Source organism: Carex rostrata, chromosome 20, assembly GCF_964058835.1.
Source record: "Carex rostrata chromosome 20, lpCarRost1.2, whole genome shotgun sequence".
NCBI classification, from domain to species: Eukaryota; Viridiplantae; Streptophyta; class Magnoliopsida; order Poales; family Cyperaceae; genus Carex; species Carex rostrata.
In genome coordinates this window covers 4324333-4342196 of record NC_135937.1, presented here as the reverse complement: position 1 = coordinate 4342196, position 17864 = coordinate 4324333, and the positions used below count along the sequence as shown (strand labels likewise).

Genomic DNA, 17864 nt, shown 5'->3' with positions numbered 1-17864 from the left:
CAATTAGTAGCTTAGGTGCAAAATGAACAGACAAAAGAGAAATTTAGTGACCAGTGAAACTACAAAAGAGTACAATTAAAGGATGTCACGTGACAATTATAGTTGTTACGAATTTATATAAAAGAAATTATAGATGGTTTTTTTTCTTGGAAACTCCTTGTTTTACTACAGGGATATAACTGTACCCGTAACAAAACTATTATAATTATTTAAGGGAACCGCTAAAATTTTAGCATTGAATTTTTTTTTTAAAGTATTATACTTATACAAGAAAGTATTTATACTTATGAGGTGAATAAATTTTATGTAAATAATTGTCTCTCTAAATTAAATCTTCCAAACGTACCCGCCCATAAACACCTGTGGAGATCACCCAAATTACATGGGGAACTATACACCTTTTTAGAGGTGAGTTTTTTTTTTTTTCCATTCAATCTAGTTAATATTTTGATGATCTGTGAGAGATTTTGTGAATCTAAAATCACAAACGTTTTTTCTACACAATTTTTCCTTTCAAATGAGATCCAAGATAATAATATACTTTTAGGCTCGTCGTCACACAAATATTTATCTCTAGTCGTGCAAGTATTTATATCTATACTTGTAAAAAAAAATTACATATGACGCTGAATGACATCTGAAAGTATTAATATTAAGTACTGTAAGTATTTATACCTATGCGGTCAATTTTTTTTTTTTTTTTTTTGAAGAAGATTGATACATGGACAATTGGAGGAGGTTGATGCGGTGATACAGAGTTCCCACTACTTCATTAGAGGAAGGTTGGCACGGAAAAGATTGGGGGACTGAAAAAAGAATGATCATTAAAAGTTACGCATTAAAGTATTAATATCTTATTTTTTAAGTGGTAATATATTATATGAAGATTGATGCGGAAACTAAGAAAGAATAACCATATAATTTGTGGAGATTATAGAGAAAGAATGCTACGGAATTTTAGAATAATAATTAGTGAGAACTATAATATATATTTTTTCTAAATGAGATACAGAAATTTTGCAAATATTAAAATGAGAGTACTCAAATAGCTATTCTTTAATATACATGACCTCCATCTTATTCTAAAGAGGTCTCAAAATGAACTTGATAAAGGTGCAAAACTCATGAGGCGCTAAATCAGTAGGGGCCTGTTCGGCCTCCAATTAGAAATGGATATGGACACAGAAATTGAACTGAAAAGCAACTGATTTTTTTTTCACGGGAACAGTAACGTGGCCTAATAGAACCTAGTTGTAGAGTTCATATGCAATTATATTATTTTGCAAACAATGCACGATAGAAAATCACAAAGGTGCCTTGTTGCTCCCCCAAAAATTATAGTTAATTTTTAATTTTTCTTAATTCCTACTCATATGCAATTGATGCAGGCCCTTTTTTTCTTTTTCTTTTATTAAAAAACTAAAGTGACAAAGGTGCAAATTGCAAAATAAGGAAATTTCATGTTTAAAAAGGCAACAAGAAATACCTTGAAGTTAAAGATTCTGAGACTCAAACTGAGGTCCCCCACATGACAACTTCCAACTTTTTGGGGCCGAATTTGAGCTTTTTCTCCGAGGAACCATAAATCTGTCGTAAACCTCAGCTCACTTTTCTTTATATTCTTTCCACTTTGTTTTTGCACTTTAAAAAAGTTGTAATAAAATGACTCTGTTGACTGAATGCTTTGGGATTCTTCGCAGGGAACAAAAAGTATACCGCAAGCCAGTATAGCTGATCTTAGCTTTAAAAACGATACCGCATGAATTTGTGCATATTTAGCAGTGTTTTAAATAGCGCGCTATAGCGCTTTTGGACTCTAAACGCTAAGCTATAGCATTAACACACGCTATTTGAGCTACGAACGCTATAGCGGTAATAGCGGTCCGCTATAGCGCAAATAGCGCGCGCTATGCAACATGAGTTTTTTATTTATTTATATGGACTTTAAAATAAATAAATGGTGAAGATATTGTTTAATTTTGATGAATATTACATTATATCAAATTCAGGTCCGCTATAATAATTTTTTCATTTTGCTCTTGTTTTTTTTTAACTGATGATAAATCAAATAAATAATTGCTAAATTATGGAAATTTTAGGAACTAACAAGAATTTCTTCAAGGATCATCTGTTTATTTTACTAGAAATATGAATTTTTTTTCTTTTCAATTTCTAGGTTATTTTGAAATTTAAATAGAAAAAAGATAAATTATGTTATGATGTTGAAGATATTTTGAATAGAAAAAGATCGATAGTTTATAACATTAGTATTACTATGAATATTTTGAGTCGCAATTTGGACTTTGTATTGGTTCAATATGAATATTATAATTTTTAATCAATTTGGTATTATTTATTGTTCTATGAGACTAAATAATGTTGATATTTAGTACAAATATATAATATAATTTTTATAAAAAAAAAAAAAAAACGCTACGTGACATAGCTTTCGCTATAGCGTCGCTATTTGCTATAGCTTTTTTTAGAGGCTCCCCACTATGACGCGATAAACGCTATTTAGAACCTTGATATTTAGTATTAGTCGAGCCTATTTAAAATACAGAGAGCAAACTTAAAAGTTTGCGCAAATTTACATTGAACTGTTCGGATCTAATTTGATCTTGTTGACTCAGCAAGAGGACAAGCTTGATAGAAGTCAAAATCTAGGAGAAGAAAGTAAACCAGCTGCGCAAACAATAAGATTCCCAATTTTTTTATTTCAATTATTTTTTTAAAATATCACGATGAAATCTGAATAATATAAAGTACGAATTTTTCAAACCTGTGCCGAAATGAATTTTTCGATGACACTAGAGTTGGGCTTATAAGTATGAAACGAAGGAGCAAAAGCTTTCAACAATTAAAAAAAGAGGGTTCAATGCACTCAAATTTTTGTGCACCCAAATGCACCCTATTCTTTTTCTTCATTTTCAAAGTCCGAATAGTCAATCCGAACCGTTAGATGCGATCTATATATTAAGATGTGCTTGGAGACCAAATTTTACATTTTTTGAAATTTTTTTACTATTTATTAAGCCACTTTGAAAATCGCTGATCCAATGGTCCAGAAAATGTAAAATCAGCGATTTTCAAAGTGGCTTAATAAATAGTAAAAAAATTCCAAAAAATGTAAAATTTGGTCTCCAAGCACATCTTAATATATAGATCGCATCTAACGGTTCGGATTGACTATTCGGACTTTGAAAATGAAGAAAAAGAATAGGGTGCATTTGAGTACACAAAAATTTGAGTGCATTTGAACCCTCTTAAAAAAAATACATTGCTATTTTACATTTACATGATTATTACAAATTTTATTTAGCAAGTACTCTTACAAAATTACACGAGGTAGAAAGAGGAAAGTTCATCAAATGCCTCGTGTCTTTTATTTCTCACCTTTACATTACAAAAATAATTATCTCTATTTTTTTAATTCAAACATTCAATATGAACCGCTTAACATGATGTCCGTATTAAAATGTACTTACAAATCAAATTTTCTATTTTCTACAATTTTTTTCTTTTTTTTAGATAAGTACAAATTCAATATTTTTGACCATTAAAAAACAATGATTTTGCACCTATTTAAAAAATAGTAAATGATTTAAAAAAAATTAATTTCATCTCCAAGCACATTTTAATATGGAGATCATATCATATAATTCAGATCAATTGTTTGAATTTTATTTAAAAAGAAGAAGATAAAAACGTAATGCGACACAAATGAAATATGAAAGACATGAGACATTTAAACTCTTCATGTCCATAAATTTTAAGATTAAACCCCACCTTGTATTAATTTCTACCTACACGTAAAATTGTGACAAAACATAGGACCTAGTGGTTAAACACATGATTTAAACATTTGCACCGATCAAGATGGATCCCATATTCCCACATATAGTAGTGATTAGTGAACGCTCCAACAAAAATAGTTAAATTTTAAATCTGAAATTAACCCAATTACCTTAAAGATTTCTTTAGCAGTACAAATTAAACAGAAAGAATAAAGAACTAATGCTCTAACCCCAAATTGCACAAATAAACTGACAGGAACAAACAAACCTCTTTTTCCCAAGTTCCAGGACACCACTATCTAATGTCTGGTCCTGATTTTCTGAGAAAGATAAAGCCATACTACAGCCAAGTAATTATCACTGACAGGTGGGACCGTGCAACAAACTAATAATTATCACCTGTAGAGGATCCGCAATCCATAATGTTTAACTGTTATCCATAAACTACCACATGAAATCATGATAACTAATGAAAACTAATGAAGCATAGCCTTTTTAATCACTCCAACGGCTATGGACTCTATTAAAAGGCTACAAACATCAAATGAGGCGAGCCCATAAGGTCAACAAACTCTCCAGTTGTAACCAAATGGAGAGACCATGGTTTATTTGTTTTCTTCTTTGGAAATTTAAAAGGCACGCAAACGGTGTAAGTTATTTTAGTTAATAAGTTAGGTTTTTGTTGTTGTCAGTGGATGTTAGAAAATTTAGTAAATTGTTTTTTTAAATTATAAAATATGCTAAAAGTAACTTGACAATAATTATGATACGGCATCTACAAAAATCATTAGCCAAAAAAGTCATATAAAAATAAGAAATCTAGTAAGTATATGTGTTATCTCAATGTATAACTTTTTTTTTAATCTAACATATAATTAATAGAACTTATCAATATTGTAAATGGTTAAAAATAAATAAAATTAATTTATATTTCACTAAAGATAGCAAATAGATAGTAAAATTATAATATTTAACGGCAATTAAATTAGATCCAACTCCATCAACGGAAACAGATAAATACTGTTTATCCAGAAGCTGTGTCTCTGTGACACCGCATGCGCTATGTGGCTAATTAAGCATTTCTTCATTTCGAAATGAACCGGAGAGCATGCATTTGCAGAAAAACACATCTGGAGCCCCAGCGGGACCAGCATTTCCCGCGTAAACCCCGGCTAGATAGATCATATTTCTGTATATCATTTACTCTACAGATAAACAAGAAGCGAGTGTCATGTTCTATCTACAGGACAACCCGCTACACAAAGTTAACACATAATTTAACAGAAAGTTGAAAAGAAACAATAAAAAGGAAAACCCCGCGTCGGACTCCGCTTCGCGAATTGGTGAGCCGAGTACGAGACGCAAAAAAGAGGAACAAAATTAAAGACAAACCAAAACGAACCATAAAGCAGAAAAGAGAAAGGAGAGAGGAGAAAGAAAAGAAAAGCCTCCGAGAGAGAAACACAACGAAATAAACCAGTGCTCGTCTCTTTCTTTTCTCTCTTTTTCCTATCTTTGGGAGGTGAAGCCTTTGGGCGAGAGGCCTCTCCCTCCCCTTTCTTACCCCCAGTTTCTCCCCAAAAGATCCAGCCCCTCAGCCTCTTTCTTTCCTTCTCACGCTGCCTAGCAACCGGGCGTAATGGGTTGCGCGGTGTCGAAGAGGTCGGCGCCGGTAACCCCGGTCTATGACTCCGGCGAGCTCCTAGCATCAAATTCTATATGGAATAGACCCAGAACAGGTGCCTCTGAAGAACATGACGTGGACAGGGAACGCCAAGCTGGCGGGGACAGTGCAACTGCTGCTAGAGTTGGTGGCGCTTCTGGGTATGAATCAGAAAAGACTAGCTCGGTGACAAACTGCACGAGTAGCGTGAGCATGAGTACCGGTACCGTAACCAGCAATTCAAATTCTAACGGGTCAAAATTGCTGGGGAATTTGCATAAGTATATTGAAGGCGAGGCTGTGGCGGCCGGGTGGCCAGCGTGGCTCAGCTCTGTGGCTGCTGAGGCGGTACAGGGGTGGATCCCACTCAAGGCTGATTCTTTTGAGAAATTAGAGAAGGTAAGTTACCTATTAATTTTAATTTTTGTGGGAGTTCTTATTGTTTTTTATCAGGAGCTTTTTTTTTTTTTTTTTTATGTACAATGTGATTGGTTGGTCGATTGCCTGAATGGAATATTTTATTTGTTTGTTTTGGGGATAATAATTGAATTCAAGTTGAATGACTTCTGTGCTTCTCCCTTACATTTTTTGTTGTGTTTCATGAGACTTAGATGGGCTTGTATCATATGTTAAATTTCAAATCCTCAATTGTCTTTTTTCCTGAGATGGCCTTGTTTCATGAGACTTCGATGGACTTTTGTGCTTCTCCCTTATATTTACTGAATTTATTATGCAACAATGGAAGCCTTGAATTATTAGCAGTGGTGGTGTTATGGTAAATAATTTGTTCTTTCCAGTTGTCTTTTTGTTTTAATTAATTTCATTGTGAATTACTTCTTTTCAGATTGGCCAGGGGACTTATAGTAGTGTATTCAAGGCACGTGAATTGGAGACGGGTCGGATTGTGGCACTGAAGAAAGTCCGATTCGATAATTTCGAGCCTGAGAGCGTGCGGTTCATGTCAAGAGAGATCCTTATCCTCAGAAGGCTCAACCATCCAAATATAATAAAATTAGAGGGAATAATCACTTCCCGTTTATCCAACAATATTTATCTTGTCTTTGAATACATGGAGCATGACCTCGCAGGATTGACCTCTTCCCCTGACATCAAATTTAGCGACGCTCAGGTTCTTCTTATTTTCTTTTTACCATTTTGCAAGTACTTTGTATAATTATCTTGAGAGACAGAGGGTAATTAAATCATTGAACCATTGTAGGTAAAATGCTACATGAACCAACTACTATCTGGTCTTGAGCACTGCCATTCACGCAGCATAATGCATCGTGACATTAAATGTGCGAACCTGCTTGTGAGCAATGATGGGATACTTAAAGTGGCAGATTTCGGGTTAGCAAATTTCTACGCCCCGGGTCACCCCCTAACAAGTCGTGTGGTGACTTTGTGGTACAGACCGCCCGAACTGTTGTTGGGTTCGACCGACTACAATGCATCAGTTGATTTGTGGAGCGCTGGCTGTGTATTTGCTGAGATGTTTATTGGAAAGCCATTTTTACAAGGAAGAACTGAGGTAACAATTTTCTTATGTTAACCACTTCTTGTCTAGGTATCTCATGCATGCAATTTTGCACGCACATGATTTATTTAATTGTAATTGTGTGCATGTGCAAGAATTAGAGCATCAGTGCAATGTGCACATGCACATGTGGCTGGTTGGATGGATGCATATTTATTTGCACCAATATATATCCATCAATTAAATACATGCATCCTGATAAATATGTAGTGATATTTATCAATAACCAAACATGATTGCAGTAGAATCTTTCATTGTTGACAACAGCTATTCGATCAAAATCTGACAGGTCTATATATGCTCATATGTACAATCTTTTGTCCAAAAGATATTAATTGTAATTAATTTATAATTCCAAGGTTGAGCAAATTCATAAGATATTCAAGATGTGTGGGTCCCCTGACGAGCCATTCTGGCGCAAGCCATTTTCGGCAAATGCAGCAGTCTTTAAGCCAACACACCCATATGAGAGCCGCCTCAAGGACAGCTTCAAATCCATACCGAGTTCTGCTTTCCAATTACTTGAAGCTCTTTTATCTGTCGAGCCTGCTATGCGCGGGACCGCTTCTAGTGCTCTCAAATCTGAGGTTCTTAAGTTTCATTTCTTATATTCACAATTGAGATAATTCCAAATGTAAATCTGCCCTTTAAGATAACCAATTTTTCAATTCACTCACTTGGAACAATAAAATATCCTGGAACCCCTTGCCCTGTCGGGGTACATTGCAGGGAATACAGATGAAATTAATAGTTACGTAATAATTAAAAAAAAAATTCTCGTTGATTATATCTTAAATCAGTTTTTCATGTGTATATTTATCAGTTGTTTTTCTATCTATTCATTCTAAATGGTGAAACAATATGTAGTATTTCAAGACTAAGCCATATGCATGTGAACCGTCGAGCTTGCCTAAATATGCACCTAATAGGGAGATCGATGCTAAACAACGCGAGGATGCAAGGAGGTAAAAAATAATATTAAACAAGAGTTTTCTAATATTGGGAAATTTTGGAGGACAAGTTTTTCTAAAGTGTAATTTGAATTTTATTCAGGAGAAGAACAAACAATAACAAAGCAATAGAAGCTTCTAGAAGGCTAGCAGCGCCTAACCGAACAGCTACGGCTACCACTACCAATACCCAAAATTCTAGAACCAGTTACAAGTCTTCTATCCCTGAGGTCTCTCTCTCCCTCTCGAGTACTCATTCTAAGGTTTTTCATTGCTACGTTTTAGATTAAAAATTGTATAAATTAGATAAATCAGCAACCAGTTCGCTACTGTACAGGTACCAGGTGGCATGTCAATCCGGTGCCGATAAAAAGATCCAATGACAAGAAGTGTTAATTCAATAACAATTTATCAGTTAATAATTAAAGAAGTGAATGGATATAAAAGATAACTAATCAGATTAAGCAAATCTGACCTTGTCTTATTATGCCTTGTAACAGGATAGTCTTTTCACAAACAAAGACACGAGCCATGTCACAAGGCGGGAACATCACCACAACAATAGCGGGGAAACAAACAGACTGTTTGTGGATCTTAAACCGGGTTCAACACTTAAGCGGGTCGAACAAGAGGTAACATCTAAAGGCCCAATGCATATTGTGGGCCCTGCAGGGTATGCATGGGCTGACCAAAGAGCAAAGGAGCTGGCTCGTAACACGAAACCACACTACCATCATGGCACGGTCAAGCACCCTAACGGATCATTGTTTGCGGATCCATTTACTCGCACTGGGCATGACACCAAACAAAAGAGTACCGAGAAGCAAGCTTTGATCAAGCAGTGGGCCCATGTCGATACAACAGATTCCTTCAAAAAGAGAGATCAGAAGACGTACAACAGTGGCCTATTGGTACAGGTATATGTTTGCGATGTGTTCGTGCATGGCCAATTACTTGGCTTTTCAATATCAGACTATACAGTTACTTTTCACTTGTTATTTCTTTGGTACTTTTGATTTTTCTAAGCTACATTGGCTTATTTATTCATTTATTTGGAAATTGGAATGATTTTTTCAGAACTTTGAAGATAGGAGTGATCAGATGGAGTACTCAGGCCCGATATTGTCGCAGTCACAACTGGTAGATGATTTTCTAACAAAACATGAGAAGCATATCAGAAGCGCTGTCCGCAGATCGTGGTTTCAAAAAGGTACTAAGCAGGTTCATAAGTACAATCATGCTTGATTTCCATCATTTGCATTAATTTTTACCGATAAATATTACACTAGGAGAATGTCCAGCATTTTCATTGTCAATCATGTTTCCAATTTTTTTTTTTTTCTAATTTGGTCGTTCCATTTGTAGTAGGATTACATATTCATATTATTATTGTAAAGGGAAATGGACCAAAATAATCACCATGTCTAAAGATAACTTAATTTAACTTTTTTGCTTTCATTTATTTCAGATGCTGAATTATTTTACTTTGTTTTTTAATTGGTTCTTTTAGCAGGGAGATAGTAAAGTGTAAGATACAAAGGAAGCAACAACACACCACCAAAGAGAAAAACTTAATTTAAATTAAAATATATTTTTTCTCACGATGGAATGTAACTCTATTTTCAAATCCAATTAAAGTTCGACATAAGCTCATAATGATGTATGATCAATTGCCTACAGTTGATACCGTGTCAGCAAAGGCAAGGCAAAGGAAAGTCACAAATGGGGAAACATTAGTTGTTAGTCATGTTTTTTCTTGTACATTTGATTTTGAAGGGATAAATTTGTAATGATCAAATGGCTCGAGGGAAGGAGCCAAGCAAATATACACAAATAGAATCTGTACAGAGCTCTAATACATGCCATCTTAGTATCTTACCATTTTCTCTTTTACTTTTTAATTTTCATAAAGGCTGTCTTACCAGATAAACTGTTTCTTGATTCCTTTTAATAGAACCAAGTAACCAACCAAAAAAAAAAAAAAAAAATGTGAGGCAAAATAAGTTAACATAATGAGAACTTTCAACGTAATTAAAATTAAATCCAAGCATTCATCATCTTATGTTTTCCAAAGTCGCTGGTAGGATATTGTACAAGTAGTTACCAGGCCAACAACCGAAATTGAGTACTGACAACCACCAAGCAAACAGGCCACCTTAATTGGATTTATAATTTTTGTGGAATCATTTAAAACAGTTTCATTTACTATCTTACACAATCAAACTCAGAAAATTCTCAAGGGAAACCAAATGGGAGGATTTTATTTTGACAATTTCAAATCGTTTCTTGAAACAACTTAAAACAAGCCACCATAGTGGTAGCTCAAATTCACTTCCAAATTCAAATTTCAGAAGAAAAAAAATGGAACTCAAAGCCTGAACTCGCCAAAATGCTTTGTGGCGCATTTTCGGCTTTATAGCACATCTTCAAATAATTACATGCACTTTACAAATAAGAATACAACAGTAAGGCTTCTTCCCTTACAACGCAACACGATAACCTTTCCTTTCCTTTGCTTTCCTTTTCTTTAAGAAATAGCATCAAAGACCACAGCATGCTATGACAGACATTATACAAATTAGGCACCTCCTCTCTAAACCTCACATTTGAAGTATCAACCATTTAAATGTTTTATTCATCGTATTCAGTGACAAGTGTTGGTATTTGACCATGGTCAGCGAAGTCGATCTTGGTTAGCCTCACACAACACAAGACACGCTCCGGTAGTTCCTCTTGCTTCTGTGCCTGAAAAGATTTTTTCAAAAAAAAGAAAAATAATTAGCAGTCAATACTAGTGCAATAATTTTGAAGTTTACAAGCACATTTCGAAGTCAAGCATATAATAACCGTACGTAATATGCCCCTTGTTTTAACTAAAAAGTTGCTACTTGAGAAAACAATACCAAATATTGTACTAAAACTTATTGTTTCTCTTGTTGTAAATATACCTGAATAGCGAGGCCAAGATTGATAATTCCGTTCTTCAACCTTTCTCGAAAAGCTTCCAGACCTTTTCTTGAAATATAACTAAACCGGTGCACATCAAGGTCTATCTCAAAGTAATTTGGACCCTACATTAAATCCAATTTAGACGTTATTCACATCTCTCTTTACATATAAACATCCACAATTATATCCTCTATATGCTCCTAAAAACAATCAAAGTGTTCAGTAACTTTAAGGTTTCCATTTAAGCAAAAATAAAATAAAATAAGTAGATGTCATACATACCGTATAGAAATTGTGTTGAGGCCGGGATAGTACAGGCTTCTCATTATAAGCTTGAACAAGCTTTTTCTCTGTTCCACTTAAATTCATATCCTCTGAGTTCACTAAACCTGCCATAATTTTCAATCTTTCTCTATATGGCACAGTCGACTCCCGAAACCCTTTCACCTTCTCGGTTTCATCATCTACAAGTTTCTGCAATAAATAAAAATGTTAAATAAAAATAAAGATCACTTCTTATCCATAGCTCAGGAGGTTGGGTGCGATATACAGGCTATAAGTCATAGATAAGCTGGTAAAGCCTTCTAGACTTTGTGACATGAATTGGTACACAAAAATGTCCGTATTTCTTGCACAAAAAGTATAATTAGGGCCTATTGTCCAATCAATGTGCATGTGTCAAGAAGTCCAGTCAAAATACTGTTAAAACTAATTGTATGAATAAATTAAGATACTTATATAACCTTGATGCTATCTTGAAATTGAGCTGATATTTCTTCATCAAAATTCTCAGACAGTTTAAAATATAGAACAAGACTGATTCCCTCGCCATCACTTTCTCCGAGGAACACAGGAGCTGGATAAGTAGGCATCTAACAAACACAAGTAACACTTGATAAGAGACTAATCTGACAATTTACAAATTAACTTTAATGATTGTTTTGTACATTTTCAAAAATGAGATGAGACCATGCGTTAAAGTGAACTTGATACCAATCCCAAAGATTTTGACAAAACAGCTAGCACTGTACCAAAGTTGCAGATACAGTACGTATGAGATGCAATACATACATGGCAGTAACTAACCCATGCTGTACCATTTTGGATAATAGTTTTTGAGTAATATATATATATATATATATATATATATGAGGAGGGATCAAGTTACAACAATTTTTGAGTTGCAACAAGTTACCACAACTATTTTCTACATTTTCAAAGTCCAAATCGTCGATCCAAACAGTTAGATGTGATCTCTACAATAAAATGTGCTTGGAGACCAAATTTTACATTTTTTGGAATTTTTTTACTATTTATTAAGATGGGTACAAAATTCAATGGTCTAAATTTGACTAGTTTTTGTACCCATCTTAATAAATAGTAAAAAAATTCAGAAAAATGTAAAATTTGGTCTCCAAGCACATATTAATATGGAGAACAAGATGAACGGTTTAGATCGACTTTTTGGATTTTGAAATTTCAAATTTGAACCGTATGCATTTCGGCCCATATGCTACCGAATGAATATTAGTCTCTCTCTCTCTCTATCTATATATTTATATATATCTGAGGAAATTATGTGTTAACTTCATTTTTTTTTTGGTACAATACTGGTATGGTGCATGGAAGTGTTTGATGAATGCTATAGGAGTACCTGAATATTGACAATAAGGAGAGAAGGAACTTTGTCATGCGGCTTTACAGGAGGTAGCTCAATATGTTGTGCCACGTGGTTTATTTTCCGGGGACATACAAACAAATCTACTCCGAAAGGAATGTATGGTGAAAATGCCGGGGCTGGGGTTTTCTTCTTATCTCTGCTCAAGCATCAAAATTACGCAAGTTATTAGATCTGACAAATGTCGTTTAGGTTAAGATTCTTAGTGCATCTGACATAATTTATACTTGCCTGAAAAAAGTCTCTCCCCGTAGCTTGAAAGAAGATGGTTCTAGAAGTGACCAAAAACCTTGCACCGACTTCTCCACTGGGGAACACGGTACTGATAACCCGGCTCTTGGGCGGTAGAGGTATCTTCTAGAAGCACCTATCGGTTCAAAAAAAATTGTAGCACAATTCAAAATTTGACGTAATAATAACAAATCTTGTATTAAAGTAGAAAAAGGAAATTTTAAGAAACATCATACAAATTTCAGTAGTTTGATCTCCATCAAAAGATTTCCTCTTCAGAGAAAGCTGAATTACAGCTGATTTTCTCTTCTGGGTGCCCCGCGGGCTAGCACTCGGCAAGGGCAAGATCTTATTACTGGAACTCGAGGCCGCAAAACGGGGCGTGCAATTTGGAGTTACGTATCGAATTGGGCTATCCACGGCCTTCTCCTGCTTCTCAAGTCTCCCCTCCCTTGATATTCTGAGGCTTCCCAGCAACCTCAACTTTGCGGCTATGTCTGGGGCATCCATTTCTGGGCTTCTCATTGGTTCATTTCCCTCTGGGTCTTTCTTTATGTACTGTTCGAATTTTTGCATCTGTGTCCCGATTTGGTTTGATGAGACAGGTGCAAAATCTGAAAACACCAGTGACGGATTCGAAATGAAAACTCAAGTTGAACGAGTTTATGAAAATAGTTCTTTCCTTTTCTTTGTAATTGAAATGGTGCAAACCTCCATTGACGCTGCTGTAGTCTTCATCGGAATCAGATTCTAGGATACTAACAGAATCAAACCATGCTTCTTCCTCACAAATTACTGAACATACATAAGAGGAAACAAAATAACATGTAAGAAAGATCGCACTGTTTATAGTCTTGGTCAGTCTTTACCAGTATCTATACTAGTCAAATTTCAAAATCAATGGCCAAACACAAAATATTTTTAGAAAGGCAACACAAAATAAACAAACAAAACATATCCCTTAATTAGGGATTGCTTTGCCCAATACTAATAGGACACAAGTCAGGTCTGGAACAGGTACATGTATACAAACTGGTACCAGGCAAGCAGATTCTAACAGCTAAGTAGTGCTTCCTCTGCATATAATTAAATAATTAAATTGCTACCAAATATGTATATTATTGTAAAGAAGAAAATGTAAAAATTGATATATACACCAGTTAGTTCCAGTACCAAAAGAGCTAAAGACAAAAATGCCCCATGCTGGTGCAAGATAAGCATATACCAGACCCTCAGTTGAGCTGGTAATTACCATAGTTAAAATCCCTTCGGTACAAATTAGGAATTCTTCTGATACTAGGTGTGCAAATGGATTGGATAGTGTTAAAACAAAATAAAATATACAATAAGAAAGTTCTCAAAGGGTACTAAAGGCACTGGAACAAAAGAAAATAAGTACCATTTCCATTTACAGCATCAAGTTCGCTATGGTGCCACTGCAACTGGGTCAGGTGCAGGGTCAAATTTGACCCATTACCAGTCTTCTCAAAGTGGATCACTGGTGCATCAGAGACCGAAGCAGTTATTTTCCCGCGGCGCCTCCGATACAATATTTTTCGTTTCAGATACTTCTTTGACCTGTGTGAACAATGCTTCTTGTTTGATGGTGATGACGGTACATGGTTGGAGGATACACATGCTCCCATTTCAGTAAATTGTTTGTGCCTTTTCAGGTGTTGAAGTGCAAAAGAAGGTGATCAGTGTAGATTTCAGGTTTAGCTGCAAAAGAAGTTCAATAATTGTGAGAATTTCAACCTAAAAAGAAACCAAAATTTGAAGAGAATCAAATAATTGAATCATGCTCTAAAATAAAGGAGAGGATACAAGGTGAACTACACAGAGCACAAAATCAAATGAGCTATGCAAATAAATGCAACTTTAGTTGATAAGGCATTTGGTTACCCGGGGAAAAAAACATTGCTCGCATCTCCAAAGCGTACAAAAAAATAATTGCAAGAATTTTATAAGAAGTTTTCTTATAAATTAGAAGGCCGGGGAAATGGGGCTCTACTCCTCTAAACGAGCTTTCCACCTTTCAGAAAACAGCTTACAATTATAAAGCTAAAATCTAGTAAATACTAATATTAATAAAAAAAGGAGAAGCGGAAAAGGAGAGAGAGAAGGAATGACCTTCTAGTACAAGAATAGGCAAGTCAAGTCAAAAGGTTTAGCGATCTTAATATCCAAAAATTGGACTAACAAAAGTATATTTTTCGACTTCCTTTCATTTTTTTAAATAGAAACCATGGTTACACGCAAGGTTTTGTTTTAGCGTTAAAAGATAGAACAAATATTAAATAATAAACAACAAGTATGTTTCAAACATAATAATAAAGAAATAAATTAAGAGAGAATAAACCTCAAAAATAGAGTTTCTGCTATAATTAATATGTACATATAATAAAAGCGAGGGAAAGAATAAAATTTCCATGGTTTAGAAAAAAAAACAGAAGCTTCAAAATCAGTACTTTGTTCGGCACATGGAATTTTTAATTAAAATATGCGTATTCCAAAGTTGTTGACTTGAGATTAGAGAAGCACAGACGCGTAGGAAAGGGGAGAGGAGAAAATACCGATTCAATTTTGAAATAAGTTGTTAGCACAGACGACAATAAACAAAAGCGATTGAATGGTATATAAAATTTAAAGAATCGGATCTTAGTTTAATTTAAATAGTGGGTTTAAACTAATGTTTCTACGCGGCACCCAGCTGAGTCAAAAAAATGCATAAAATACAGATAAAAAAAAATTGTAAAAACAAAACAGCTAATAATCTATTATATTACTATAAAATGTGATGAGAGAAGATTGAACATGTAATTGCTAATTATATAGGAAACTTCTAACTCCACCCCAGTAAAGATCCATTTGCATGTGCACACATGCTCCTTTCAAATTAGATTACAACTTCCTAAAAGTCGCAACTATTTCAAGTTTCAACGGAGCAAATATGAAATTGTAGCTCCGAGTCGACTTTAATTAAAGATCAATATCGATAGCATCAGAAACGAGATTAAAGATCGCACCTTTGTGGAGAGAACATGAGCTAAAAGGGAGAAAAGGGCCTCTGTTTCTGCTGATCCATAGCGAAAGAAAGCTCAGTCAAATAAACTCCGATAAAATATTTAAGGTTATATATATAAGGGAGAAACGGGGAGAAAGCACGAGCTGAAAGAGAGGTAGAAATGGGCCAACGGCGCGTCTCGTAATCGCGTGCCACGTGGCACGCGATATTTCTCTCCTCTTGTTTCTTTTCCGAGCTTTCTTCTAGTTAACCTTTTCCTTTCCGGTCTCTGTTCTCCCCAGCTGCTCGTATAAGTTTTACTTTGACGACAATTTTGCATATGTACCCTTACAAAATACTAGCTCCATAAAAAAAATACAAAAATGCCCTTCAACTGTGCTTGCATGGTCATCACTAGTAAAAAAAATAAACTTTTAATATATGAAAAGAACAAATTATCCTAGATGAATTTTAATGAAAATAATATGGCATTTATTTATATTAAATATAAATAAATATATACTGCTGTCCAACAAGATACTACTTATATCGAAATACTTTTAATTAGGGACATTGAATAGAATTATTATCTTTGAACTCAACTTCATTGAAAACGCTTGTTTAATTATATTTTGTTATAATAGTACTTTATCACCAATCGACATCAAAACAATTCAAAAGTTATCCAAATTAAAGGAAATAATACATCTACACATATGACTACAACATTAGAGAACATTGTAATAGAAAAGACTGTTATCAAGAAAAGTAAGTTCACAGTGCCACAAATAACACCAATCGATCAGTGTTATAATTCTAAATTGTAAATCTTTCAATTCAAATTGTTGATCCGAGTTTACAGTGCAATTACACACCAATTTAAGCTTTTAGTTTTAAGGACACTCATATTACACACCACATCATAACATCATCAATCTATTATTATACTAGAGGAAAGTTTCAACAATGAATTAATGTAATGACATATCATGAGACTCAGTAGTCATCACCACGAGAAAAAACTTATTTGCAAGTAGGCTGAAGCAAAATTGTGTGCTCAAACTTTAACATATAGTTTTCTTTCACTTCACACAGAGGGGCTAGCTATTTAAAATCATTATATATAAAAAGTAGTTAATAGCGTTATAATTTTTGAGATATGAAAAAAGTTATTATGCAGTTATTGTATAGTAATAGCTAGTTATTTAAAATCCTGAGTAACATTGTTATTTATCAAGTCCTGAAGGTTGTTTCTGAAAATGTATGTATAGATCATTGGGTCTGCACTCTGCAGACTGCAGAGAGAAGATAGCAGAAGACTAGAAGTAAACAGCTAACGTCACTGCGTGAGAGACCGTGCATTTAATTCAACAAAAACCTGCACTATTAGGTTAACCGTCTTCGATTGGTGTGTTTCCGAAACACTGAAGCGTGGGACCCGCTAGACTATCTGGTCACTAGCTTCTCGAACCTCGCTCGTGCAACGTGAATTGTATCAATGCCCTGTCCCCACCACCACTTGTATTTGAAGTCATTTTCTCTCCGGTTTCAACAATTGGAGATATCCATTTGTTTGTTTTCACATCAAGACCCTTGTTTAGATTTGTCATGTATTGTATGGATTTTTTTTAAATAGCATCAAAATTTAAATATTTCAATGAAACAAACATGTTGAATTTGATTATTATGAAAAATAACTCCATCGATTCAGAATCAGTAAAGGCAGAAACCTTTTTGCTCCATCATGCTTACTATCTAGATAGTAAAATGTCTCCACCAACTGTTTTTCATAAAAACCAAATTTATTATGCTTGTTTCATTAAAATATTTAAATTTTATTTTATTTATAAAAAAATCTAATGTATGCATGTGTATTATGCATGACTTATTGTTACATTTTTTTTATCAAACAGTCACTTTTATGATGTAAATGTAATGTGTTCACAACTTGGAATTAAAATATGCTGCAATACTTGGTTCGTGAACAATATTTCTGAAATTTCTGAAATTATGAATCCATTCTTTCAATTTTTGCTATGCACACATTTCAAAACA

General features: G+C 34.3%; 2 protein-coding genes across 3 annotated transcripts; one reads left to right on the top strand and one right to left on the bottom strand.

Annotated features, from left to right (window-relative positions):
- Positions 1-5190: 5190 nt before the first annotated feature.
- LOC144572075 (protein IMPAIRED IN BABA-INDUCED STERILITY 1-like) lies at positions 5191-10466 on the top strand. Of its 2 annotated transcripts, none has more exons than XM_078321474.1 (9): positions 5191-5859; positions 6305-6589; positions 6680-6991; positions 7357-7584; positions 7865-7962; positions 8051-8177; positions 8448-8864; positions 9025-9157; positions 9461-10466. In XM_078321474.1, the coding sequence occupies exons 1-9, from the start codon at positions 5437-5439 to the stop codon at positions 9466-9468; spliced, it is 2031 nt and encodes a 676-aa protein (XP_078177600.1). In that variant the 5' UTR covers positions 5191-5436; the 3' UTR covers positions 9469-10466. The 2 variants fall into 2 exon arrangements, with proteins under 2 accessions (XP_078177600.1, XP_078177599.1); XM_078321473.1 differs by having other exon boundaries at positions 9458-10466.
- On the bottom strand, positions 10324-14451 carry LOC144572076 (uncharacterized). Its single transcript, XM_078321475.1, has 9 exons — positions 14205-14451; positions 13517-13600; positions 13042-13419; positions 12806-12941; positions 12551-12713; positions 11640-11768; positions 11179-11370; positions 10896-11018; positions 10324-10692 (listed from the first exon to the last, which is right to left on the bottom strand). The coding sequence occupies exons 1-9, from the start codon at positions 14449-14451 to the stop codon at positions 10579-10581; spliced, it is 1566 nt and encodes a 521-aa protein (XP_078177601.1). The 3' UTR covers positions 10324-10578.
- Positions 14452-17864: the final 3413 nt, after the last annotated feature.

Coding starts and splice junctions, on each gene's coding strand:
- LOC144572075 (XM_078321473.1), top strand. CDS start 5,437: ATGGGTTGCGCGGTGTCGAAGAGGTCGGCGCCGGTAACCCCGGTCTAT. Junction 5,860..6,304: donor CTTTTGAGAAATTAGAGAAG/GTAAGTTACCTA, acceptor ACTTCTTTTCAG/ATTGGCCAGGGGACTTATAG. Junction 8,865..9,024: donor ACAGTGGCCTATTGGTACAG/GTATATGTTTGC, acceptor TGATTTTTTCAG/AACTTTGAAGATAGGAGTGA.
- LOC144572076 (XM_078321475.1), bottom strand. CDS start 14,451: ATGGGAGCATGTGTATCCTCCAACCATGTACCGTCATCACCATCAAAC. Junction 13,420..13,516: donor CTACAGCAGCGTCAATGGAG/GTTTGCACCATT, acceptor TGGTGTTTTCAG/ATTTTGCACCTGTCTCATCA. Junction 11,769..12,550: donor TCCTTATTGTCAATATTCAG/GTACTCCTATAG, acceptor TGTGTTTGTTAG/ATGCCTACTTATCCAGCTCC.